At 49.0% G+C, this 27,762-nt stretch overlaps 1 protein-coding gene across 8 annotated transcripts in view; it reads right to left on the bottom strand.

Moving 5' to 3' along the window:
- Positions 1–27,762, bottom strand: part of CYFIP2 (cytoplasmic FMR1 interacting protein 2) — a 63,706-nt gene that overhangs the window by 34,765 nt on the left and 1,179 nt on the right. The window contains exons 2-19 of one of the 8 annotated variants that reach the window (XM_065408886.1): positions 25,876–25,965; positions 25,570–25,647; positions 22,548–22,649; positions 20,265–20,446; positions 18,608–18,704; positions 17,415–17,543; positions 14,643–14,747; positions 12,666–12,757; positions 9,060–9,177; positions 8,010–8,129; positions 7,399–7,524; positions 6,872–7,038; positions 6,307–6,484; positions 5,885–6,113; positions 4,927–5,083; positions 3,856–3,952; positions 2,821–2,897; positions 871–979 (exon numbers count right to left, since the gene is read on the bottom strand). In XM_065408886.1, the coding sequence (XP_065264958.1) occupies positions 871–979; positions 2,821–2,897; positions 3,856–3,952; positions 4,927–5,083; positions 5,885–6,113; positions 6,307–6,484; positions 6,872–7,038; positions 7,399–7,524; positions 8,010–8,129; positions 9,060–9,177; positions 12,666–12,757; positions 14,643–14,747; positions 17,415–17,543; positions 18,608–18,704; positions 20,265–20,446; positions 22,548–22,649; positions 25,570–25,647; positions 25,876–25,965 (2,253 nt within the window). The remainder of the gene's footprint in view (positions 1–870; positions 980–2,820; positions 2,898–3,855; positions 3,953–4,926; positions 5,084–5,884; positions 6,114–6,306; positions 6,485–6,871; positions 7,039–7,398; positions 7,525–8,009; positions 8,130–9,059; positions 9,178–12,665; positions 12,758–14,642; positions 14,748–17,414; positions 17,544–18,607; positions 18,705–20,264; positions 20,447–22,547; positions 22,650–25,569; positions 25,648–25,875; positions 25,966–27,762) is intronic. The other 7 variants (XM_065408887.1, XM_065408890.1, XM_065408888.1 and 4 more) reach the window with 7 other exon arrangements.

Here is a 27,762-nt window from a genome sequence, read left to right as displayed (position 1 = left end):
AATGCTTTTGACTCAGTTTTCCAGTTACTTCTTAAAAATAGGAAATCTGTGGTCATTAATCGTGACTGTACCCAGCAAAAGAACATGACCTAGATGTGACGAAGTGGGACAGTTCTTAATGTTTCCTCTGAATATTGTAGGGGTGCCTCAGTTTCCCTTATGCATTTCTTAAGTCTCTAGGTGGTGGGATAAAGGCCAGTGTGCATAAATGGCCGACACTCTGTCTCCTGGCAACTAATGGCCGGGGCCCTTAAGGAGATAGCTAAAGGTGCTGGAGAACAAAGATATCAGGTGACTTCCTGGCCCGGGAAAGGAAAAAGCCCAGAGGAGGAGGGGCTGGAGGGTGAGTTAGTTTGGAGCTGGCTGGGGACAGGGAGTGAGTGCAGACGTGGGTGTCTGGCTCGCTGCCCCCCAGGATGGACCCGGCTGAGGGATCCCGTTCTCTGTACCTACAAGCTCTGTTTTAGACCATGTTCCTGTCATCTAATAAACCTGTTTTACTGGCTGGTTAAGAGTCATGTCTGACTGCGAAGTGGGGGTGCGTGCAGGACCCTCTGGCTTCCCCAGGACCACGCCAGGGCGGACTCGCTGTGGGAAGCGCACGGAGGGGCAGAGGATGCTGAATGCTCCAAAAGTCAGACCCAGGAAGGTGAAGCCGTGTGAGCTCCTTGCCCTGGAGACAGTCTGCTCCAAGGCAGAGGAGACTTCCCCAGAGTCCTGCCTGGCTTTGTGGGGAGCAGTTCCAGAGCATCGCCCGGGGACTCCGTGACACTGGACACTGACATTTTCAGTTGACAGTAGGACCTGGCTAAATCCCCTTGAGATCAAAAGACCTTTAGGAAACGTCTGAGGCTGCTGCGTCTGTTGTACCTGGACGTGTCTCTGTTTGAGTAACGTCTCGTAGCGATTGGACGGCGGGTAAGGGATAATCACGCCATAATTCTTACATTCAGCCCGGAAACGTTTATCCAGTAAGACACTGGAAAAGGAAAATATTATCAGTACATTTGCCCCATCATCCCTTCTCCTTCCTCTTAATGTTCTCCAAGGGCAAGTACATCCCCTTCTGAGTCCTGCCTTCTCTGAGTCATCCCCTTTATGAGCTGGGAGGGTTCTCCCAACCCCTCCTCCCTCTCTTTAACCATATTTTTATACCCCTATGTCATGAGGGTGTATAACCCCACATTGGTAGACAAAGGGTTAACAGGTGTCCGAGCGTTTGGCTGTAACTAGAGGGCGTGCTAGGCACTGTTTATTATCAGTCTCCGCTGGGGAGGAGCTGGGTGTTCCTCAAGCAAGGCGCTCAAGCCAGTGAGGAGAGAGACCCAGGGAGAGGAGGTTCAGCAGAAGGGGGGTAGAGTTTCCTCTCTCTGGGAAAGGCACCCACAGGAGCCAGCCCCACAGTGGGCCCTGAAACAGGGTCTAGACTCCAGCAGGATAGCCTCTAGGGTCAGTCTTCCAGAAGAGGAACAGGGAGATGGAGAGAACCCAGAGGGTCTAAAAGCATATACCCCGGGCAGGCAGCAGTGGCTTGGCTTGGAGTCTGCCTGGGGACGGTAGGGAGACGCCTGGGAACCCGCTACTCCGAAAGAAGAGTGGGGTTAAAGAGCAGCCCGGGAGGGGTGGAGGACGTAGTGGACACCTGATACCCCGGAAGGAGTGAGACTGAACGTGACCTGGCTGGAGCACAGAGTCATTAGAAGAGACAGATTGCCACAGGGGCCGAATGGCTGTTGGCAGGCGGCGTCTGAGGGGCAGGTCCTGACAGGCAGCCCCCAGCCATGAGGTGGCGCGCTGGCCGGTGAGTCACTCTTCGACACCCCCACCTCGTCAAACTCACAGCTGCCGTCATTATCCAGGGGCTGCCGCCCTGCTGTCCATCGTTCACGGACGCACCACCAACGGCTTGTGTAAATGGAGAGTGGGTGCGCGGCAAGGCGGAGCGTACATCTACAGAGCGCCTGTGTGCCCTGTCCTAACGGCCTGCCTGGGCCCTGCTACCGCACACTAAAAGTTCCCAAGTGCGCACTGACCTACCCCCATTCACGCTAACTCTCTGTCTAGACAAGCCCAATGAGTGCACGGCTGGTTCTGACACGTGTAGGTGTTGGCAGGTACTGGGTAGCTGACACTGGGACTCTTTCACGGATGGGCGGCCTTCTTGATGGGCTGCTTCAGGGAATGACTTCATTGGCGGGAGACCACCAGTCTTCCATCAGGGTGAATGTAATTTGGGGATATCTGTAGGCAAATCCTGGACATTTCCTTGCTGGTCACAGGGGCTGAAGCTCTCCTTTTGGGGTTCTCCTTGTTCCTCCCCTCACTGTACCCTGTGTTAAGCCAAGGTTCTGCATTATGGCCACCGGGCAAGGGTAGGACTGGCTCATTAATGCCATGTATGCCTTTAAATGGTTAAAAGGATCATGGCTGACCAATACTAGGCACCAGTACTATTGCATGCTCCATTTCTTTCCTGATGACCTCCACTCCTGCCCTGTCCACTGCACCCCGCTTATATGGGGAACCTCGCCATGGGCTCAGGTTGCAGCGTTAGCATTCACGACAATGTGCTCAGACTGCTTCTTATTATGCTAATTTTTGTTTTGCTGTTAGCTTTGTCTCCCCACCCCCAATTTATTTGTTGGATCCATCTATTGTGGTCTGGTCACAGGTACCAACTGGAGGCACTTTGGGGCAGGGATTGTCTCTTTTATTGTGTGCCTGCAGCACCTAGCACAACACATCCTTGAACCCTGCCTCTAGAGGATACCGCAGAGCAAACTGTAATAACAACACTCAGCAGCAATGGGATTCTCATACCTGCCAGCCATTGCTTTATAATAGGCAAAGATCTGATCTGCCAACTTGTACACAAACTGGTCAAAACACAAGTTCACCTGCCAGAGAAAGAAATATACATCACCAGGGTGTAAACAACATTGAAGAAATAGGCTCTTAGAACAAGTGTGAGCGTGTATGTGTGTGTGTGTGTGTGTGTGTGTGTGAGAGAGAGAGAAACACTGTTTTAATAAAATGCCATCACTAACAAAGCACTTTACCCTACATTTCCTGTCACCCAGCAGAGGGGTTTCTACGCTCTTATGATAAAGGAATGCAGACCATCGAGCATTTATGTTTCTTGCCTGTTATGAATCCTACCATAAAAGCCATCCTCTCCCATCCCCTGTCCCCTTTATCTCTCAGTTTGAGCTGAGTGGAAAATCTGGAAAACAATGTTGATTTGAACTGAAACAGAACGTTTTGGTTTTTCTTGTTGAAATGAAACGAGCTGAACGAACCGTTTTGAATGGCATTTCGAAACGAGACGTCAATTCAAAACGAAACGTCAAAAAAGCCTGTTTCAAAAACGTTGAAATGAAAGGCTTTGACAGCTACGGAAAGAAAACGCCCTGACACAATTCGAATTCAAATTTGCAAATAGTTCTGATGCTAAGAAAAATGCATTTTTTGGCAAATTTACTATTTGCTGAAAATAATTGCCCAGCTCTGCTCTCCATGTCCTTTCCTGCCTTTTTCCCCACTGACCTCTCATGACTCTTCGGCCATCAGTTACACTTTACACACCCCGGACGTGACTATTTTGCTTTCACTGGCTCCACATGGAGCTGATTGCCGATTGGGCCATTGGTCAGCAGGCACACAAAGGCGCCTTTGGAAATTTGAGGCCTTCTCTTGAATATTTCTCAGTATTTTTTTTTTTTTTTTTTTTAGGGAATGCCTCTAATTAATTCACTGAAAAATTGGTCTGTTCAGTCAAACAGGACACGTTGGTGAAGCAAGAGGGAGCGCTTCATTCATAGCACAGTGAGACGAATAAAGAAGAACAGAGCTTACTTCAGCTTCAATTTCATCGTATAGGAACTGCTTTTTAAACTTGGTTAAGGCATAATATGCGCTGTCGTTGTATAGGTCCAAGGGATACAGCACGTACCTGAGGGGAGAAAACAGTTCATGTTACAGTCATAGAGTTTATGGTCAGAAGGGACCATCTGCTCATCTAGTCTCAACTCCTATAAACCACAGGGCACCACCACCACCCACACACTCAACCCAACAATCGCAATGAGACCAAAGTCTTGCGGCCCACAGGAGACTCGACTACCATGTGCCACATGCAGAGAACAGGAGGGACCAACGTGCGCTGGTGTCCAAGGCTCCCGCAGCAGCAGGGGGAGGATGAAGCGAGATATACCCAGATAATCCTTGCAAGCAACCCACACGCTGCAGAGGAAAGCGTAAAACCCCCAAGGTCATTGTGAATCGGACCTGGGGGAAAATTCCTTCCCGACCCCACATATGGCGACGATGCACTGAGCACCAGTACAAGGTATATGGCCCTTCTGCAACCACTCCAGCCCAGGCAGGGCTGTTGGAATGGAGAATTCTCCAACCTCGCACCATTCAGCTCCACCTGCTCCAGCTCCTGAAACTCCCCCACAGTCCCTAGATCACAGTTGCTGGAAGTAGCTAGAGGAGAGCTGGCTTTCTGCTAGCTGAGGGTCCCCCGCACCCCCATCCATGCCAGGAAATTCACTGTCTGCCCTTTAAGAAACTTCTGTGCTTCTCTAGCTTTGCAAAGGAACCTTAGTGTCTGCAGCACCTGCCCCTAGAGTGGAAAACAATTTCTTTCACAAGGAAGCAGTTATAATGCAGAACAAATGGCATAAGAGTTAGTATTATTTATTACTTGTATTACTGCAGTGCCTGAGAGCCCTAGCCAGGGTGTGCTAGGCGTTGTACAAACAGAACAAAAGGACCAGTCGTGCACAACTGTATCACGAAGTCACATATACACTCGAATACTTATTATAATCCTCTTATAAAACTTCTGTCCCCTAGGATAGGCTCCTTAGTGCCCTGAGGTCCAGCTAACGAACCCACCCACCGCCACCCTTAGGCTCTTACTCCATCATGGAGGGTTCCTTGGTTTCCAGGATGTGGTCCGTGAGAATCCAGGGCATGGACATCTCGATGGGGAACTGGATCCGACGGCCCATGGTCAGCTCCAGAAAGAATTCTCGGAACCAGAGCTGGGACAGATCGCAGCACTGCTGCAGGGCTTCTGGAAACAGAAGTTCCCCCACACCGGGAGGGCACAGAGTTTACTGTCTGCAAGAGAACTAGGGGAAACCTACAGCAAAGGGCAGGCCTTGTCGGCTAGGCGTAGCGTTTATTTTAAATGCGGTTTAACTATGCTATTCCATCACAGTTCTTAAAACACACCCATCGCCATGGTACCTGAGCACCGTAGGGTAGGAGAAAGAAAGGATTACGATCCTCACTTTATAACTGTCAAGTACCAGGGGGTAGCCGTGTTAGTCTGTGTCTACAAAAACAACAAGGAGTCTGGTGGCACCTTAAAGACTAACAGATTTATTTGGGCATAAGCTTTCATGGGTAAAAACCTCACTTCTTCGACCTCACTTCTTCGGATGCATCCGAAGAAGTGAGGTTTTTACCCATGAAAGCTTATGCCCAAATAAATCTGTTAGTCTTTAAGGTGCCACCAGACTCCTTGTTGACTTTATAACTGGGGCACCGAGGCTCAGGGAGATCAAATGACTTGGCCAAGGTCACACAGGGAGTTTGTGGCAGAGCCAGGAAAAGAGCCCAGAGCCTTCCCACAAGACCACCCCTCATTTGCTAGCGCTGTAGCACTCATCTTCACTGAAAAGGTGGCCAGGGTAACTGATAACATGCCTGAAATCAGACCCAAGTGCAAACCTTTGACTCAAAATAAAATCTGCTGGCGAGGCCACTCTTGAGCAAGACGACCCGTCGCACCAGGCTGCCTACGCCCGTCCCGCCTGTGCAGCACAGCCGGACAGGGCCGGGTGCAAGTCCGCCTCTGCTATCGCCTCACCGCTGATGTTGAGAAGGTGAGTGAAGAAGAAGGACTGCTTGTGGAACTCCTCAATGGCCAGGACTATCGGCCCATCCAAGCTGCTCCTCAGAGTCTTCTTCGAGCCGCTCTTGTCTGCGATGAGTGACTCCAGCATGGTCCGCACCATGTAAAGCTTTAAAAAAACCAGCAGCATCCTGACTGATACAGCAGCACATGGTGCTCTACAAGCAAGCCCCCCCCATCCCTGCTTCCATTATTAATTAGAGACCCACAAAGAAGATGGCCCTAGCATGTATTGTAGGACAAGCGATGCACCAAAGGCAACAATGGGAGCTACCTGCGTAAGACATATGCAAAGACTTTGGAAAAGAGGAGACTATATGGACCAACAGCTAACCCCCAGAATGGGCCACCGCTGGATGACTTTATGGCCCCAGGACTCCCTGGGGAAGTGGAGACGGTTTACGTACCTGTGTGCTCGATGGACCCACTGCTCGTCGAGGGACCTTAATATCGAATCCACCTTTGGGGTCCTTCTCGCCTCTCAGGCAGGGGTCATTAGGGGGCTCCCGACCTCCCTCCCAGTCACAGATCGTCTTCCGGATTGCCTGAAGGACACTGGGATGGTGAAAGCAAAACTTTAAAACTTGCCTTTTAATGTAAGGAGAAAATGCCCAACGCCATGCTCATAAGAGAAGGGAAAACACATTCTGAATGGACTCATGGTGGGATGGCTTCTCGCACCGGCTAGTTTTGGGAGGGTGGCTCACCAGAGTTGGCCTGTCCCCACCGGATGGTTACAGGTGCGTTGGTCACACGAGGATGAGCAGCTCACCTTGGTTCGTTATGGGTCTGTTGCTCACGAGTGCTGGGCAAGGCGCACTGGTAGGCTCTGGATGTGGCATATGGCTGGTTATAGCTGTGGGAGGGCTGCCCACACAGGTTGGGCTGCAGACAGGAGCACACTACATAGATATATGCTTTAAGTTACATTTTGGACCCCACCTGATCAGGACGTTCTTCTTCTTCCTGACTGCTTGTCTCAAGGGCTCCCGGAGAGTCACCTGGGCAAAGTCTTGCAGGGCTGCATAGATAGTGTTTCTGATGGCCTGGTTAAAGACACTCTCCATCCGGCCCATCAGCACTTGTAGACCCTTGATCATGGCAATTACCTGGGTAAAAGGAACAAAACTAGATAAGTTTCCTTGTGTTGGCAGAGGTAACTCTGGTGGCAAAGGAAGGAGTATTATTTCCATTTTGCAGCTGGGGAGCTGAGACCTGAAGTCTGGGACTGTGAAGGGAGTTAAGTGCCCAACTCCTATTGAATGTCAGTGGGGGATTGGGTGTGTCACTCCCCTAGACTGCTTTGAAAATCCCAGACTAAGTGATTTGCCCAAGGTCACACAGGGAATCTATGGCAGAGCAGGGAATTGAACTCAGATCTACCAGCTTACTGCCTTAGCCATCAGACCATCCTTCCTTCTGAGGGCTGCCCAGCCCTTTGGGCAAAACAAGCCACTCTTAGCACCTACCTCCACAAAGGCAAATTTCTCCTCGCTGGTGTAGTTGTACCGGGTGGCTCTCTCGTACTCCTCAGCGGTGCCTGGGCAATCTTTGTTACAGAACTTATCGGTGGGATGTACCAGCTTCCAAGAATACTGGAAGGAGAAAATAAAATCAGTGCAACTAGTAATGAGCACAGCTGAGCAAACTGAAATGTGCATCACGCAAAGAGAGCTTTCCATCCTTTTAGAAAAACACTCCCTCGCCTCCACTACTGTTGTTTATAGATAATAATTCCTTTGGGAAGCTTGAAAACAAGCTATTTCCACATCTTATTCCGCTGTGATGTGCGAGCACTTTGCGTTGTTTATTGTAGGGTTGCTAGTGAGTTTGGGGCCACTGGCATTAAGTTCTTGTACTTTTCTAACATCAAGCTGACCGTTAATGTTTATTCATCACCCCCGTTTTAGAAAAGGTGACCAAAAAAGCCAAATTTTGAAATTTCAATGAAACATTTCGAATTTCAATGAAAATTGTTTTCAAAACAGTTGACTACATTTTCACATTTCTCGTTGACCGGGAAAATTCCCGGCCATCACGGCAAGCACCTGGTGGGGATGTTACCCTTGTTGGTACTCACCACTTCCATGACATGGGCGCTCCACTTGGAGAGCAGCTGCAGCCCCCGTAAAGCCAAGTCAAAGAGCTCCCTGTATTCCTCATCTGACTTCTGGCTGTCCAGCCCCGAGCCGGTGACCACCTGGAGATTCCCCACACAGTGGCAAAATTAGAGTCATAAACCCAAAGCCATGCTCTTCAGCCATGACTGCAAGCTACGGAATGAGAGGTGTAGCTCCCCTGATGAAATAAATTTCATGTGGTTTTATAATCTGAGCCAAAAATGCAGCGGGCAATGTGTCCCCCACAGGAAAAGCAAACTATTGTTACAATCCTAGCTCAACATGACTCTTAGTAAGCGCACAAGCAGTGTATTTCCTACAGACCTGGGACTCAGTGGTGTCTCTCCTATAACATAAGAGAAAATACAACTCCTTCCTTATCATCCCAGTGTCTCAGAGATTTCCCTGAGATGCCCCAAATATAAGACAGCTCTTTGTGAACCCCTTTATTTTGATTTAAATAACAACAGAAAAACACCCATACACAAAGGTCTAGGCACCCTACCAATTAGATAATAATGACCAATGATCACCCAGCAGCAAATAATAATCACAGGAAAATACGAAAGGACTCAGTCAGCCAATACATCAAAATAGCAAGACAGGTCCTTTAGTCTCTCCCATGAATCTTCCTCCAAAGCCCTGGCAGGTATTTTATTTATTTCAGTTTAAATAATAAAAAGACACCTGTGCAAAGCTCTAGCTGCTCTGACACATAATGAATTATACATGTTTTGTTGCAATATTATTCATATGAACTATATTGTCAATAATTATGTATTGTAACAAAGAGAGAAGTGGCTTTTGCAGCATGCCTAGAAGCTCATCCAGTTTACACTACTTGCGCCTACTGATGACTTTAGCAGTAGTTTGTACCACTCATGTCTCTCTTGCCCCCCATGGGACATGGATGTGATGTGCTGTACCACTCACTGGACTCCTCCTCCTTCACCCCGGGTGACACCCGCCATCTCAGGGGGCGGCCTGAGGCAGCCGCTGCCCAAACGTACCTCACTGTTGCTGTAGCGAGCGAGCTCCGAGATGAAGCGGATGTGGTCGTCTCGGATCTGGACCATCTGCTCACAGATGTTGTACTGGGGACTGATGCTGCTCTGAGTGCACGTCCACCTGGGCAGAAAAGCAGCCTCTTTAACTGCGAGGGCACCCGGCGGAACATGACCATCCGCTCAGCTGCCTCCTTCCCTGGGCGCTCTGAAAGCCTGCCACTTTCAGAGCGTCAGGACCCAGCACACAGCGTCCCACCCTGAGACATTGGACACAGCGTGTGTGTGATGCACGGTCTTTCTCCGTCCAGAGGCTGGTTCACATGGTGTTACACAGGGTTCTCATCTACCTCTTCTGCCAGGACAACCCTCCTTCAATTCCTGTACTTACCTTCCAGCCCTGGAGAGAGGTGAACAGCTAGCCATCTCTAGGCTGCTATCCATGCTGCTGTATGGGGAGTCCTCAGGGAATGAGTAAGAGCAACGCAGGCTGTGCATCGCCAATCCCTACTTCCCAATCCTAAGGATAACCATCTCCGGACAATATCCTCTTCTGTGAGTCCAGCCTTGAAGGTCTGGTTTGTGCTTTCTACCACAAGAGGGGAAGTACCCCTGCAGTGGACAGCAAGGAAAGGTGCTTCCTTCCTACTCTTCTTTTGGTCCTGGATTATATTCCCACCCCAGCAAAAACCCTGTGTATAATTAAATATGCAGAGAACAATTGATTGGGCTGGATTCTCTTTCGCAGGGAGGCAGCTTTAAGGGACCTTAAAGCGAGGGTCCTGGCTCCTTTACATGGCCAGTATAAAAGAGTATTAGTGTAGATAAGAACTAGGTCTAGTCCATGAATTTAGCCCCCGAATTCCTGATCATGAACTATCCAGACTTGGAACTTGGCCGTATCGCACAAATGTTTTCTGCACACAAATGTCAGCCCCTAGGATTCTCATGAACTATCGCCATGGCGACTGCTTCGAGTATTCGGAACTGGCTCTTCGTGCCACATGACAGGCCATGGTAAGACACAAGGTGTTGTTTCTGCTCCGTGGCTGGATGCTGCCTGACACCTTTGTGCACAGGAGAGGGACTTGAATAAGTTGCTTGTGGTGTGAACATTCCCATGAGACCATATCCACACAAGCTCCTGGCGCAGGTACTTGTGGTGGCTGAAGTTCTGTTATGTGCTTGATGGTGCTATCCCAGAATCCCATGACTCGGCTCTTACCCGTTTCAGTGTCCTGTGCTTCCCACAAGAGAATCGGCAGGTTAACAGGGATGGCCAGTGCTGCACCAGCCTGGCCTGCCACATATAATGTAGTCCACAGTGAAGAAATAAAATGCCGTGCAAGAAAAATACAATTAATTCCATCTGGAGCAAGGGAGGTGGGAGGAAGGGACAGAAAGGGGGGAAATGATGAAAATGCAAGTCTAAAAGAGTGCAGGGAATAAATGCCCCCCCCACACACATACACTTGGAGCAGTTTCGTCGCCAAAGTCCCATGCAACTTCAGTTAGGAAGCGTGTGAAGAAGGATCCTGTGATTAGCAAGGCAGGGCGAGAAGAGATATGTGGTGCCCATGTACTGTGGTGATGGGCACATTAGCAATGTGATTAGACAGACAGGTAGACAGCTAATTAGACTCTAGGATGGCAAAATGAGGAGAGCTGGTAGAAAATTTTCATTGAAACATTTTTTTAAATCAACAAATGGCTTTTTGACCAAAACAAACATTTTCACTTTGGCCAAAAATTTCCATTTTTTTATTGATATATTTTGTTAAAAAATTCTGAGTTTTGATTTTCGGAAACTGAAAACTTGGACCAACCAACCAAAAGGTTTTCCCAAAAATGTTTTCAAAACCTGCTTTTTTGTAAAAAAAAAAAAAAAAAAAGTTCTGGTGGGAATTTTTGAAACCCCATCCCACCATCCTTGTGAAAAAAATAATTAACATTGTCCAAACAGCTCAAAGAATGAGGGAAGGTAAGAGACATTCTTAGTTGGGAAGGTGCATGAGGACGCATCCAGCCAGCCAACCGTGTGGGAGGAGTGGAAGCCTATCCTAGGTGTTCCTGGCCTCCATTGTGAAATTGGAATATAAACGAAAGCCTGGTGATTAAACAGGGTGTGTAATTTCCTAGCCCAATGAAAAGAGAGTTTGACTGGAGACTAGAATGCTCTCTTAATGAGACTACTGAAGAAGAACCTGGATAGCTAGAGTGGATGGATCAGTGAACTAATTACTTTTGAGGCTCCACTTCAAGCTAACTTTGAGGAGAGAAACGAACTGAGTTTGAAGCATTTAGCTCATTTTATGCGGACTTGAGTCCACTTCACAAAAACCAGCAGTGGCAGTTTAACACAGCAGACAATGTTGGTTTAGGAACAATCAAGCACTGAACCAATCAATGCCTAAGAGGCTCCTTGGGACAGTGGAGACATGAAAGCAGCATATTTTTGTATTGCTTTTTTGTTATTTGGTCCCACAGGCCAATGCTCATGGAAAGCCAGATGGATATCTGGGACAATAGCCAAGCTTATCTCAGTCAGGCACTGCTTACGTGCCATGTGCAAAGTTGCAAATTCATCTTAATCCCAACCTATCACAGGGATATCCATATCCATCTCTGACTTTCTTTGGAGCAGTAACTGACCACTGCGCCAAATTGTGCAGACAGGGGTGTTTTGGGGTGTATGTGATGTTCTAAAATTGATAGCTTCACACTCATTTCACATGACAGCTAAACTGGATTTGAATCCAGATCCTAGACTATTCCACAAACCCACAGCACCACCGAGCCCCTGGGAAAGAAACTGTTTGAGAAAAATGGAATCACCACTATTAAGAAATTCATGTCAAATGGATCTGACTGGTAGGTGCATGTTTCATTCCTTGTGTCCCATATGAAAACCTCCTGCCTGGGAAGGGCTGTGGGGTGGCTTCACTGTAACTGCTTCCACTGGAAAAGGTGCCCTGCTTCTTGCTCAGATCGAATCCAGTGCTGTGTTCATGCTCTGGAGGATTTTGTACCCCGGATCAAAAATGTGGATTAAAATCTGCCCAGAGCAGGCACACATCACTCACATTCACACAGCCTGTGCACCTGAGTGCCCACACGCCCATCCCATGAACACTCAGACCTGCATTCACAACTACCCCCTCCCTCCCATGCAAGTACACAAGCATGGACACGGAGCCACATGACACTCCTGGGTGCATTCTCACTCGTGTGCCTAAACTCACAACCACCCACGCACACTCACGTGGATGCACACTCACAATCACCAATGACTGTGAGCACACACCCAGTGCACCCTACATATAGGCACACTTCTATGTCCACATTCTCACTTTCCTACACACACACACACACACACACACACACACACTCACTCGTGCCTGCAGGAACGACCTGTCTCTCACACACGCGTATATGCCTGCACAGACAAGTGACCTCACATTCTGGCACACTCGCTCCTGTGCATTCTGCCCAGGCACCCTTGGGCACCCGGAGCCAGCCGTGCACAGACCTCACACACTAGAGGAGGAGTGTCACAACTCCCTCCCCTTGCCGGACACATGGAAGCCAAGAGACATTACGGCAGGCACTCACTTGGATTTGTTCTCCTCATAGTGAGCACTGGTCTTAATGTATCTGGCCAGTTCTATCTGCATATCGCCGAATAAAGGAACCACCTGCAGCTGCTGGAAAAGAAAACATAAGACGGTTGAAATATGGGAGAGGTTTTCCTTTGGCTGGAGAGCAACACAAAAGGACACGAGAAGGCATCCTCTGCCCCTGAGGTGCTGGATTGGGCCTGCCAGTTGAGGGGGAGGTGCACTCCTGGGTGCACAGGCATCTCAGATCATGAAAATGACTGAAAACTAATGCCAGGCTTTTTACATAGGGAGAATCATCCTGTCATAGACCTCCGGGCCCCTGGTTTTAGTGATACCCTGTTTATTGCTCAGTAATGTACAGGGCCATATCTCCAGCCCCCAGGAGTCCCTAGGCAATGGGTCATGCACAAGCACCGGCAGCTGCTGGAGAGAGAAGAGTGTATTTATAGAAAAGATAAATACATAACCCTGAACAACTCACCCCATCCCTCCTCTCCCCCTCAAAGAGAAATAAAGCAGTACGCTAGCATTTGGGGTTCCTGCTGCTTCAAAAATGGCCTCGGGCATTGGTGGCACCTTGGTCTCTCCTCTTCTCTGCCCGTGGCACACAACAGTTTAGTCTCCTGAGGACCTAAATGCTTTAGTCTAACCCAGGTTCCTGGGCTCAAGGCACCTCCTACACTGACATCACCATGGGTTTATAGGAAGTGATGAGAGTGACAAGGCAGCAAACAGCAGCCCTATGTAAGAGGGCAAAATCCTTTTGTGGTTTAGCAATATTCATCCATTTAAGTACAAGGTTGGTTTTTGTTTTCACTCGAATGAGGCAGAAATTGTTAATAGTACAGGGATTTCCCCCACCCCACCCCACCCCTTCGTTTTAGGAGGAAAATTAAGTCAACTGGACTTGATGAAAGGAAAGTTATTGGCAAAAGGACTCAGTGGAAGGAAAGCTAATGGCAAGTATTAGCATAGCTAATGGCAAGTTAATAGGATACAATACCTTTCACAAGGAAAACTGCTTTATTCTCCTATTCATTGCTGCAGCCACAACAACTCAATGCCAGATCTTACCATGTCTGCTAGTGCTGATGTGACCCAAAGCTAAAGGGCCAATTTATGTCTGGCCCTGTGCATGTGAGCAATGGAAGGGAGAAGACGCTCTCCTACGTAGGGAACAGCTGCAGTCCAAGCCAGGGGTTGCAGGCACTCTGCTAAGGGCTAGGTACTGGACTACCCAAAGAGGGAAAGAGAGGCAGAATAAGGACAGGGACTTGGCCCTTTGCTTTTTCTGCAGCAGCCAGTGGAGCTGGGCTGGTATGGGTGGACACCCTGGCATACATGCAGAGTCCCAGGAGGAAACCAGGTGGAATCAGGCGGCACTTGTCCAGGTGTTCCCAATCCTGCACAGACCCTTTGCAACCCACTCCCTGAGCACAGCATGGCATACAGCTACAGTCCAGCCCAGAACGAAGGAAGTGAAATTGTTCCAGCAAAGCTTAGCATTAATTCTCTATGGAACCTCTTGAGCATTTTGAGGTGGACACAAGCTTCCAGTTCACTTTTTTATCCTACAGGGGCTCTGCTTTACAGATGAAATGAGGATGCACAAAGCAAGGCAAAGGGTTGTTTGGCTCCTTGGGTTCATGGTGTGTCAGGTCAATGGTGGGGTAAAGAGAAAAGAAAAGCCAATCATTAACCTCAGAGACCATAACGAATTGGACTAGAATTTCAATAGGGCTGGAAAACCCTGTATTCCTCAAGCTAGTACAAACGACTACCTGCTCACCCAGATTCATGGCAATCCAACCATCTCCACCGTCTCAAGAAGGGTCTGGATCAAGCTCAGGATCCTTAGGCCTTTTTCTGAACTTTAAATACGTTTGTTGTTTGCTTTAAAAATCACACCCAAGCTGTGTGGATCATTAATTTACAACAATCTCAAACCCGACCTGCACAGGCCACTGACCTTGAAGAACTTGTCTATTTTGCTAAGATTGATTCTCTTCTTGGTGTCCAGTTTGTAAATGTTGCTGACATTCCCATCCATCAGATACAGACCAAAGCCCATCACCTGGAAGAACATGGAGACAACAGGAGAGGCTAGAGTCATTGTGATGAAATGATAAATAGATAGCATAGGTCAGAAGGGAATTCCTTTTTATGGGGCATGAGAAGGCATTATTTCAGGGTCCTGTATCACAGCTCCAGCCATGTGAAATTGGTGATGGGTAGGGTGGGGAAAATCAAATATTTGTGGATTCCTAACACGTTCGCCTTGATCTTTTGCTTTATATGTTTTTTCAAGAACAAAAGGTGGTTTCTGCTGCCATAAAACGTTAAAATGAAAATGGAAAAATTTCATCCCAGAGCAAATTTGAAAAAATTCATAATTTTTCCCCTGGTGAAATTTCAACCTGTTTGTAATGAAAAGCCATGTTCACTTGTGGAAAGTTCAACATTCTGCTCCAGATTAAACTCACAAATGTTGAGGACAATCTCATAAGAATGACAATATTGGGTCTGACGAATGGTCCATCTAGCCCAATATCCTGTCATCTGACAGTGGCCAGTGCCAAATGCTTCAGAGGGAATGAACTGAACAGGGTAATTTAGAGTGATCCATCTTCTGTCATCCAGTCCTAGCTTGTGGCAGTTGGACGTTTAGGGACATGTGGAGCATGTCTGGTGTCCCTCACCATCTTGGCTAATAGCCATTGATGGACCGATCCTCCATGAACTTATCTAGTTCTTTTTTGAATCCAGTTATAATTTCCAGCTTCAAAACATTCCATGACAATGAGTTCTACCGTTTGACTGTGCACTGTGTGAAGAAGTACTTTCTTCTGTTTGTTTTAAATTGGATGTCTATTAATTTCACAGGGTTCCCCACAGATCTTTTGGTATGTGAAGGGGTAAATAACACTTCCCTATTAATTTTCTCCATGCCATTCATGATTTTATAGACTTCTCTAACATATCCCCCTTAGTCATCTCCTTTCTAAGATGAACAGTCCCAGTCTTTTTAATCTTCCCTCATATGGAAGCTGTTCCATACCCCTTCTCTGCACCTTTTCCAATTCTTTTTGAGATGGGGGAGACCAGAACTGCAAACATTATTCAAGGTGTGGGTATACCATGGATTTCTATAGTGGCATTATGATATTTTCTATGATAGTCTCTATCCCTTTCCTGATGATTCCTAACATTCTGTTAGCTTTTTTGACTGCTACTGCACATTGAGCAGATGTTTTCAGAGAACTATCCATAATGACTCCAAGATCTCTCTTTCTTGAGTGGTAACAGCTAAATTGAGACCCCATCATTTTCTATGTATAGTTGGGATGGTGTTTTCCGATGTGCATTACTTTGTACTTATATAAACGCAAGGGGCAGGCCAGGGAGTGTTCAGCAGGTAACAGTGGCTAGCTGCCATGACCACCCTGCATTCTCTGTTTGTGAACTCCCACTATTGACCTCAGCTCTGACTAGGACCATGACTTCTGCTTGAACAACAGAACACTCACATGGACCCTGACACCCGGTATTGACCCTTGGCCTGATCCCCAACCAGTCTTTGGCTTGACCCTTGGCCTGACTATTGACCCTGATATGGACTCTGAGCCCCGGCGGTTGTTCCTGCCTATCGAGCTCCTGCCACTCGTCCCGCCTACCTTCGCCCGAGATCCTGACCCGTTCACTTTGTGGCCTCTTTGGGGTTATGGCACAAATGCTGGAAGGAGCCCAAAGACTCCAACGATCGGTTCCATCCCTGCTAGCCAGGGGCCTGAGCAGCAACATTCAGGGGCTCCTAAGTCTGGGGGGGGGGGGATTCAGATCCAGGGTTTGGTTTGCCACATGACGCTGATTTTGGCCCACGCAAGCAGAGAGCGGCTCCTAAACACTTGTGCGTGACAACAGAAGCCCCACTTGACTGCTGGGCACAGCGCTTTCCCATTCCTCAGGGAGAGGCTCCACCTGCTGGCTGAACGCACAGAACAGCCATTGAGCATCCTCTGGGCGTGCTGGGCAGGGTTGCCGACGTTGTAAAGGGTCCAGAAGGAGAAAGCTGGTGGCGAGGGGAGACGGGGAGCAGAGGAAAGAGAGAAAGGAAGAAGGGGGGAAAGGGTCTGTGGAAGGATAGCAGAAGGACAGGAAGAATAAAGAGGAGAGGAGAGAGAACAGACTGAGAAAAGCCAGCCTAGTGATCGACTGAAAGCGCCATGCAGGGATGAGTTACTGCTCTGGCCGCTGGGAATGCCATGAAGGCAGCACACTCAGCCCCCGGGCAGAGGTATTGCTTCCGAACATGCCTGAGTGACCCATGCTTAGAGCTGTGCCCAGCTCTGCTCAGCTGGACGGACCGTCACGGGGCCCTGGAGGGGGAGAAGTAAAGGTTGGAAGTGGGGGACGCAGTGGAGATTATGGATTCCCAGCTGAAGGAAGGAGCAAAAGATTAAGGGAGGGAAGATGGAGAAAGGGCTCAGGGAGCAAGGTGGCTCGGCAGAAGCTTTGATATTCCTTGGAGAGGCTGCATCCTTGTCATTCTAGCCCTTGGCTCGAGGAGAATCTGGCTCTGCGTGCGTGGAGAGACCCCCCGCAAATCTGACACCACAAGGGAGGAAGGGAACAAAGGAAAGAAAAAGGGAGAGAAAAAACCTGTGGGAGCACAAAGGGATTTCACCACTAAGAAACGGGACAAAAGCCAAAGACTGCGAGAGCACGTGTAAGAGGGATTCACCTTTAAGAGCATGTGCTTCTCGCTGGGCGTCAAGTACATCTTGTTTTCATAGTAGTCCACACAGATGTTGACAATATCCGCTAGCAGCTCCTCGTAGCCAGGGATAACTTCCAGCTGCTGATGCAGACACTGAAACACCAACACGCCCCACATTAATCCCACCCTGGAAGGGCCAGTGAGAGGAAGGTGGAGGCAACGTTTGGAGGATCGAGGAGCATGATTTTCACCCTGCAGCTTGCAGACTGACCGGGCCATCTGTGTTTAGTTAAACAGTTAGTGGTTCTTAGTCTTCCTGAGCCTGTGTCCAAGGTTTCAGAACCAGGCGCAGGAGGAGAATGTCACCTACTAGCCTCACCGGAGGCTGTATAGGAAATGTTATCTCTGCTAGGGCACCGGGGCTGAGAAACAAACCCCTTTTCTCCAGCGCTCAGGCCCTCAGGAACAACACTCCCTCCTTAGATTGATTCTTCCAGTGTGGTCACCAGAGAACCAGGGGTAACAGCCAAACATAACACTGTGACGTGACAAGAGGAAGAGAAATGATCTGGCTCAAGAGGAGACTTCGCACTCTGCTAGTGTCTTCTCTTGTCTTTGTGTCATGTTCTACCTCAGCGGCACAAACCATGGGATCAGGAAGGAGCATTTTTCAAAGCCCTTTTCTGATCTGCAGTCCCCGAGATGGAGTGCATGTGTGGAGTGTGGCCTTTCCCAGCTCCATCTGTATTTTACATTGTGCATGTCTCATCCGGAGAAGACTCTCAAGGTCTGGATGCACCCAGTAGGTGAAAACAGGAACCTCGGTGTGAGAGACTGAAGGGTAAATCTTCTACCAAAGAGACAACCTCATCCCACTCATCTTGTGTCTTTTTGATCCCCACACCTTCTCTTTATCACTGGTAGCTGATACCCTGAGAACTCTAAAGTCATCCCAGATGTTCTGTTAGCTGGAGGTAAGGCCTGATCCAAAGCCCACAGAAGTCAATGGAAAGACTCCGATTGGCTTCATCGGGCTTTAGATCAGGGGCATAATGAACAACGTAGCCATCTCAAGAGCCAAACCTGCAGCGCTCTTAGCCCTGCCAATGCAATCATGTCTCCCCTTCCCTGCATGGGAAGGTGACCCCACCTGGCAAAACTAACTGGTAACTTTGCTGAGCAAGTGGTGGGAGAGAGAGTGAAGGAAAGCGACCCGCCTGTGTGATCCGGTTGTGGTTCGCCAGGAACATGGAGAGGTTCTGGGATTCCTGAATAGACTGTGGGTCAGCCATCTTCCTCAAAAACTGGGCAGCTCTGAAAGGAGGAGATCCTGTGTTATCCAGGGCTTTTCGTATCAGGTTAACTCTCTCGGCGGAGTCACAATGTTGACGCCATGTTAACACAGCAGTCAGGTCATTTTACCCCAACACGGAGGATGGGTTAAAAAAACAACAAGTTTTATACAATTTAAGACTGTAATAATAGAAACATTTTCATGATTTTCTTTTAATTTTAAATGAAAACAGCCTTTTTTATCAGAATAATACTTAGCCCTTACAGTGTCCCTCTTATCTATAAAACACTTCACAGGTCTGAGTACGGTCCCTTCTCCCTGTCTGGCAGACAAGGAGACTGTAACACAGAAAGGTTAAGTGGATATTTACCCATTTACATTGTAATGCAAGTCAAGGGGGGAGCCCGAACTAGTTCTCAGACCTCCTGACTCACAGCTTAGTGTTTTGTCCTCTCGACACCAACTCCATCAGGAGATGCAGCTATTACTCTGGGATCTTTGCAGTGCCGACACTGTAACGCTTTGCTAGTGCTTGAGAACCAGCATGTGAAAGTGCCCATGAACAGCCCAGATTAGTTTTACTGTCCAAGGTGAGCAAAGTTCTATTAATGAGCAAACAATATAAATGGTGAAAATAATAATGATAGCTAGCTCTTTAGCGCTTTGTATCCATTGCTCTCAAAGTGCTTTACAGAGGAATTCAGTAACATTATCGCCATTTTACAGATAGGGAAACTGAGGTTAGCTTTTTAAAATGTAATACCTTTAATATCCCTACATGTCATTAGTAACACAAGTAAAGAATGCTTTGTGTAATCCAGGCTCTTTAACCTGACATGTATCGGGGGTAGCCGTGTTAATCTGTATCTACAAAAACAACAAGAAGTCTGGTGGCACCTTAAAGACTAACAGATTTATTTGGGCATAAGCTTTCGTGGGGTTTTAACCTGACATGGTTGCCTTGCAGGTTTGTTGTCTCCTGCAGTCTGGTCTCCTCTATTTTGCTAGACTGCTGACTGGTTTGCATTGAATATATTCTGTAGTTTTAAGGGGAAAATGCCCCAAAGAGCAAAATCCTTTATGGAAACTTATGCCACTAAAACTCTAACTACATTCATGCAACTCCTAGACTGATGCTTTGCATTGTTGTTTAGTTTAGCAGCCATCTGGCACTGCACAGCGTTTTAGCAGAAACCGTTAATCACCTGCAAAATAATCTCATTAGCTCTCTCTATCTAAGCTATTTATCTGACCCCTATTACAGTAGTATCTGAGCACCTCACAATCTTTACTCTGTCCTCATAACATCCCTGTGAGGTAGGGCAGTGCTACTGTCCCCATTTCACAGATGGGGAACTGATGCACAGAGAGGCTAAGTGACTTGCCCAGGGTCATACAGGAAGTCTGTGATGGAGGAGGAACTCAAACCCCAGGCTCTGGCTAGCATCCTAACCACTGGGTCATCTTTCCTCCTCCTGCCCTGAGTCAGAAGCAAATGAGACACAGCCCTGGCCCTGGCCATCCTACGCCTCCTCCCCGCACGCTACAGAAATGTGCAAGGCAGGTGGTTCCCCGCCCACCTTTTGTAGGCAGAGTGGTCATTTTTGACGCTGCACTTCATGTTCTTCAGCTCATCCAGCACGGCGAACATGTTAATGAATTTCCCCAGCGTCAGGAGATAGGCCTCGGAGACAAAATCCTTCCTTCTCTCAGCATGGCACAAGCGCTTCACCTCGTTGCAGAACCGCTCGATAGCCTTGCGCTGGAAGACAACGGGAGGGGAACATACTTAGCGGGTGCCCTGTCCGTGCTTAGTAGAACTATGGAATCCAGTGGCTTGGCATGCACGTGTGTGCGACATGTCCCCACCTAACGACCGGCCCACCAAATGGAAAACAGCCTTACTTCCACTAGCTAATAGCATTCCTCCTCCAGCTCAGGTAGAATAGGCCTGCACGTTTGGCGCTGGAATGGGATGTCCACCCCATCCAAGGCCTGAGCAGGTTAACAAGGGCCAATTAACCTTATGGGCTGCACCTGGAGGAGAATCAGGAATGGATAAAGTCTAACGGATGATGAAGCGCAGCTGGGCAGGGGCAGGCTGAGCGTGTATAAAGCCAGGATGATGAGAGCAGGAGGGGGCTGCCGGGAGGAGCTTTGCAGTCATTCCCTAGAGAGAAAGGGAGTTGGCTAAGGACGAGGAGGAGATCTAGGGGAAGAGCGAGCCCTGGGCTCCTGCCCTGCACTACAGAGGCTAGCAAGAAGCCGGGGGGTGTAGCCACTGCGAGTGGAGGAACCTCGGGCTGGTAAACCCAGAGATGGGCCGGGAGCTAGAGAAGTGAGGTAGGAAGGAGCCCAGGGAAACAGCAACTGGGTCTGAGACTGAGTAGACTGTCGTTACCGGGTATAGGGTCCCTGGATTTGAACTCAGAACACTGGATGGGCCCGAGTTCCCCTGGATCTGGATGTGAACCAGAAGACTTCCTCCCACGGCATATGGACAGCCTGTCCACTGGGACTTTGACACCCCTGACGGACTAAATAGTGACCTGGCCGGAGGGCTGAGTCACTGACAGAAAGGGGTGCCAGATGAGGCGAGAGCTAATCCCCAGACCCAGCCACCAGGATGAGCGCCAGCAGGGCGTGTACACTGTTACAGGGCTCAAGGTTCCACATCCAAACCCCACTGATGACAGATGAAGAGGCTTTGTTACAAATATCCCAGCTCATTTGAAAGTACTCTCACTGCTGGCCGGAGGAATGCAGGTTCAAACCCTGTATGGGGCCTTGGACTGACAATGTCACATAGTGTGGGGAGCTCTGCCAGATAAAATAAGGTGTTACGCCAAGAGTCCTTCTGCGCAGCTTTTCAGGTGGATGTTAAAGATCTCATGGCCCTGAAAAAGAGCAAGGGAGAAACCTAGACCCAGGTTCTGTGTAGGCTCCTGGAGCTCAGCCCGGCTGTCAGTCTACACACTCTGCCAGAACCTACCATGTGATTTTGTTAAGTGCTTTGGGATGCCTCAAGTCTGAGCGCTGCTAAATTTAAGTCTCTGTGCCCTTATTGACGTTGGACAGTTACAGTGGTAAGTGCAAAGGAAAGGTTTCCAGCCTCAGAAGAGTTTCATTATCTGGGGGCATGTCCTCTTGCAAATGGGTGGAATGGACGGTGCCCGGCTTTGCATCCAGACAGAAGGGGAAACCGCTCCAAAAACACTGTCACATGAAAGCACATTGAATATGGGGAGCTGTGGAAGTGGCTGACAAAAAATATTAATCTGAGCAAAAGCAGGTGGTCTAGCAACCTCATGCTTGTTATCTTCTACCACAAGTAGCACTGAACTCAAATATCTCCCCCTGCTGCAGAAATGCCAACAAAAACATGGTGGTGTAAGTGCCTTTGTGTCTTCCTCAACACCCACAGTTCAGGCTCTGGTGGGTGACGGTTCCCTCCTAACCCTTCATTTCCTTTTGCAGAGCAATAGAAGCATTAGTTGTCTCTAAATACTGGTGGGGTGGCTGCCTTATACAAATACATTGCAGAGCAAATACCTATAGCAGGGCTGAAGCCATCTGGACCTTCATAAGCTTCCGGGCTCAGCTTTGCCCAAAGGTTTATGATCCGGGCCTGAATTTTGAGTTTATAATTAAATCTGAGGCTAGGCAAGGGTTGTGTGCCTTAGAGATTCTGCTGTGAGGTATCCCACATGACAACTGGCAGGTACAAAGCTAAAGGGTGTCTCAGTTCTACCAAGAGGAGTTGGGAAGGTGTCCTCCAGGCTGGATTGGCAGGGAAATGAGATCAGAGAGCCACAAATACTGAACTGCGAACAGAGCTCCTGCCTCCCTCCTTCACCACTTACCTGGAAATACATGAACTTCATCAGCTTGGTGACCTCCGGCTCCAGAACTTCCACAGTCTTCTCATAAATTTCCACCCGGTTCGGCTGTTCGTTACATTTCACCTGAACAACAGCAACAAATGGTCATCATTAGCATTCCTAACAACATCTCTGGTTTGCACCGGCCCCCATCCTCTGCTGATTTCAAGGTCAACATGACAAGGTGAAGCCCAGCCTGGGTTAAGGACGACAGTCGAGTTGAAGACGAAGTTTGTTGTTAAGGAAGCAATTCTCAGACCTGGGATTCCTTTCCGATATTATAAACGAGGATGGTAGCCTGTAGCATTGCTCTGAGAAGCAAAGTCTTCTCATACATTTTTTGCCTGACCATCATACAGGACGTAAGTCCTGGCTTGATGTCATCACATGAAGATGGAAGGTCATCGTGCCGTAAAGTTGCACTGGTGCCTCACATTGCAAAGTCACAAAACTCAAAGTACATTCAAGGTTTTAATGTTCTTGCAGCTCTGGAACAGACCTGTTACAGTCAATAGCAAGTCATGGGTTTTTTGAATGTGTTGTGACTCTACTACAAAGTGTTGTGGGGACTTTATTATTATTATTATTTTATTTTATAGTTAAAAATATCTTGATAGGTCACCTACATCCAGGTCATGGAAAGCTGGATACGGGGAGAGGCTTATCCGAATTTCACCTGCTTCAATTCCAAACTCTGTCTCTTTAATGGACACCCTGGTACGAGTTATACACACTTAGTCAAATCCGACATTGCCAAATTTCATGCTTCTCTGAATTCATTTGAAATTCAGCTCTGAGGCCTCTCTCAACGTTACCTCCACTCTCTTTTGTGTGGGCACTATGATGTAAGATCCTCAACCCCTATTCCAATGAAGTTGCACCACAGGAAAGCTGCCTTAACAGCATCCCTGTATAAGCAAATCCCCAAATGGCCAGCTCCATGCCACCCACGCACAGCCGCCCTAGCGTAAGGGGCACGTGGAGGGCATGGCCAGCGTGCACTCTGCTCCAGCAGTTCTCACAGCTGTGACAGCCCCGATTGGGCCGATACAAACGGGCACAATTTAGAGCAGCAGTGCAGCTGCTCTCTCGTGTGTTTGGGGCTGAATCTGCTATAAAACATCTGGCCATAAAAGCACCTTTGCCCTCACGGGTCCATGTAAGAGATGCATTGAGGCAGCGCAGAGGCAGCGCAGCATGCGACTCAGCTAGGCAGAGTAACAGCACCAGGAGGGTAAAGATTTTAATCCACCAAAAAAACAAATCTTCTGTGGCATTCAATCCCCTCTCCCCGTGCCCTGGCAATCTCTCGCTCGCTCTCTCTCTCCGTCCATTCAAACTCTGTCTGCAGCATGCTTCAGGGATCGAAAGAGGCAATTATAGCACAGCAACAGAAAATCATTGGGAATAAGCAAATATTCAGTCTCTGAAAAGCCCCGGGAGGCTGTGACTCATGAAACCATCAACAAAGGACAGCCCCAGGGGAACTGCATTTTGGCCTTTGCTGGGGTGCCACAGAGGCATAACCATCCGCCTTGTCAGCCATGTGGACATATGTTTCTGGCTGTATCGCACTCCTGAGAAGCCCGGGTGTCACAGTGGATAATAAAAGCATGTTGTATCTGCCCTGCTAAGAGCATTTTTTTTTTTTGGTCTCCAGGTCCTGTGGGCCCCCCCTTAGGCTGGGGCTTCGCCCGCCCACTTCCTGGATCCCAATAGGTAAGAGCATCGACCACAGTGATGTAACGTGGGCTCACATTACAGCACACAGCTCTTGAGCCTACTCCTGCAGTCAGTCACTCAAGAGGACCACAGACGAGCAAACTGGCGTGCAGGATTGGGCCCTTCAACATTTAGGGTTTTGTCGTAGCTCGTGGGGCTAGAAAAATATCCAAATTTAGCTAGAAAAGGTGTCAAAAATTATGGCTGGATCAATACTTAAATATACCAGCAGCCAAAAAATGTGTGTTCATCCAGCCTTTGGCAAGGTTGAACTCTGAACCAGGAGATCTTCTTTGTATATGTGCACAATATCTATATCCTACAGATCTACACAGACAGCAGTGATGTGTGTGTGTTAAACGGTGGAACCGTGGGATACGTTGCATTTCTCTTGCATCTCAGCCTGCATTGCTACCTATCCAACACTGCAGAGCCACTGCCTCTGAGCAGCTTCAATTAGCCGCCACTCAACACAAATGCCTAAAAAAATCCCCCCCACTCCCAAATGTGGAATTTCACTGCAGTTTGCACTGGTCTCAAGTTCAAGATGGGCAGAATCAAGCAACAGGCTTGTAACAAGTTTAACACGAAAGATAATGAAGTGATTTTTTTCAAACTTAACGTGATGTTTAAATCTCAGTGGAAGCCCCCAAACAAGTCAAGTTTGAAATCATCCCAATGTAACCCATGGAATAGAAAGAGGGGGAAAGTGTGTTCCAAATACTGCTCCGTTGATTTCACTCTAAAGCCCAGATCCTAAAGGTATTTAGGCACCTAACTCCCATTGAAATCAATGGGAGTTAGGCACCTTTGAGGATCTGGGCCTAACTTCTCAAAAGCAAATAAACTTTGAGCTGAAACAATTTCCAGCTCCGAAGGAATGTGAGAAAGTCAGGAGCATCCAAAGAAGAGGGGTTAGAATGGAAGCTACAACACAGCTTTAATGACAGCAGGTGCTACCCACACTCCTCATAACAGACAGGGATGGGTCTTGCCCTGGGCACAGCACAAGTACTCAAAGCATGTACCCCAGAGCTCTGCAGCTACTAAAGCAGCTATCTAGTGCTGTTGGTACTGCAGCCCACACCCCGCTCCTCCCCAGCAGTGGGATGGTTGGGCTGGGCGGTCAGTGTAGTCTCATTCCAGCTTCTCACCATACCCCAATCAGAGTCTTCTCTCCTTCTGGTTGATTTCCCCAGCACAAATGGAGGCATTTGTAAGTGACAGCCAGCTGGCTGCTCTAGCATGTCCCTCCTGGAAGGGATCCAGTGCTACCTCTTACCTGGGGTATGGCCCGAGAGCAGCTCCTCCACGTGTAAAGCATCACTGCGTATTCATGTCCTTCCTCCAGCATTTCATTCTGAAACATACAGAAACGCTCGGCTGTGGAACGCCCACTAGAAAGAACTATGGACCAGCACCACGGGACTGAGGGTATGTCTACCCTGCAATCGGAGGGGCGACTGCAGCGTGGGCAGGCATACCCACACTCGCTTCAATTAAGCTAAAAACAGCCATGAAGACGTGGTGGCGCAGACCCTGGAAGGGGCAAGGCATGTAAGGGTCCTGGGTGGGCTTGGAGACTCACCATGCTAGAGTGCACTGTAGCCTGTTCGATGTACCTGGCAATGCCGGTCACAAAGGCATTTCTGTCTTCAAAGTTTGTGTCGAAATTAGCCTGCAGACACAATAAATGGTCCAGGGTTAAAGCACTGTTGGATATTTGTTATGGTTCAGCTACTCCAGATGGCTAAAAGGGCTTCAATAATTCATTAAGAAGGAAGATCCCATAAAAACATGTAATGACTCCCCCGGTCAGGTCATCTGCATGGATTGATCCCAGCATCCTTGGGTCTAAAAGAACAAGTCTCTAGCGCTCATTCTGGAGCTCATAGTCAGGTCCGTTCAGTCAGAGGCTGATGCAGGCTCATTAACCGCTATTCATGCTCCAGCCTCTGGAGGGGGACAGAGAGCCACGCTTTATTAGCAGGGGTTACCAAGAATAAACCGTGATAAAGGGCAGGAAAATATACACATTTACAAGTCAGGCAGTCCCGAAGGTGAGAATGTGTCTGAGGCACCAGAGCTGAAAACTAACAGCCAAGTCCTAGTGGTTGCTCTTGTACGTAGATGCGCTGAGAGAAGAAGAAATGAAGGGCACTGGCTTCTGGCTTTAAGGCCCTTGCCGCTGCTCAGACTAACTGACACAGGGCTCCAGCCTGCTCCCACTGATGTGAATGGCAATAGATTGGGGCCAAAAACAATCTAGAGCTGTCAGAGGGCAGCCTGCCCCTTTAAGAGACCAGAGGCCTGGGGCCAGTCTGCCCTGTTCAGTCAGCCCCACCCCACTACACCTGTGCTGGGTGTGGGACTTAAAAAACCCCAGGAGACCCCAGCAGTGGAGGGCTGTCTGGGGAGGGGAGAGCAGGAGGCGTGAAGGAGGAGAAAAGCCCAGCAGCTGAGCGCTGACTGGGGGCGGAGGGTGGACAAGCTGCTCTGATGTGAGGCAAGAAGCTGGACTCCAGCTAGGACCTGGCTGAGGGCTGTGACCTGCTAAGAGCCCGTGGTAGGAGGGTAGACCTGACCTGGATGATGGAGGCTAGTCAGTCAGACAGGCTGTTGCCACTGGGAGCCTGCCTGTAACCAGGGGGCCGCCACTCAGGGACTGTGCTACCCCAGAAGTGGGCTGGAGGCTATGGCGGGAGCAGGCTGAAGATCATCGTGGGGAAACTGAGGTGAAAGTGCTGCGATGCCAGGTCTTGCTGCGAGGAGATGCTCTGGGACAGCGAGTTGCATAACAAGAACCTAGTAATAAGAGGTGGCAGCTACCGCAGCCACGAACACCTGCTGGGAGAACTCCTTACTTAAAGGCTGACCCTACTGACAGCGAGAATAATGGGCTCCACTGAGGACCTCAAAGCACATCACAAATAATAAATAGCTGAGCTTCCCCATCAGGGCCGGCTCTGGCTTTTTGGCCGCCCCAAGCAAAAAAAAAACCTGCGGCACGGCCGGAGCCAGGGTGCAGGGGGACTCCCTGCCCTGCAGATGTGCCCCGGCTAGTGGAGGGAGAGAAAGAAGGGGAGCAGCCAGGGCTTCAGCGGGGCGCTGCCACGCGGCTCCTCCTGCCGCGCCGCCTGCCACTTGCCGGGAGGGCTCCGCGCCGCTCCAGTCGGCTGGGAGGGAAGGACGCGGGCTGCCCTGCCGGGCTTGCTGCAGGGCGCTCCCATCCTCCGCACCGCTGCCCCCTACAGGGCAGCCGAAGCGGAACAACAACAAAGAGAGAAAAAGAAAAAAAAGCGGCCATGCCGCCCTAGGATTGGGCGGAATGCCGCCTCCTACAAGCTGCCGCCTCAAGCACCAGCTTGCTCGGCTGGTGCCTGGAGCCGGCCCTGTTCCCCATACCACTGTAGGGTAATTTTTTATAGAACCATCTTAGAGAGAGGAAAACAAGGCACAGAAAAGTACAGGGACC

The sequence above is a fragment of the Emys orbicularis genome, chromosome 8 (genome assembly GCF_028017835.1).
Source record: "Emys orbicularis isolate rEmyOrb1 chromosome 8, rEmyOrb1.hap1, whole genome shotgun sequence".
NCBI classification, from domain to species: domain Eukaryota; kingdom Metazoa; phylum Chordata; order Testudines; family Emydidae; genus Emys; species Emys orbicularis.
This window is presented reverse-complemented; position numbering and strand designations above follow the sequence as displayed.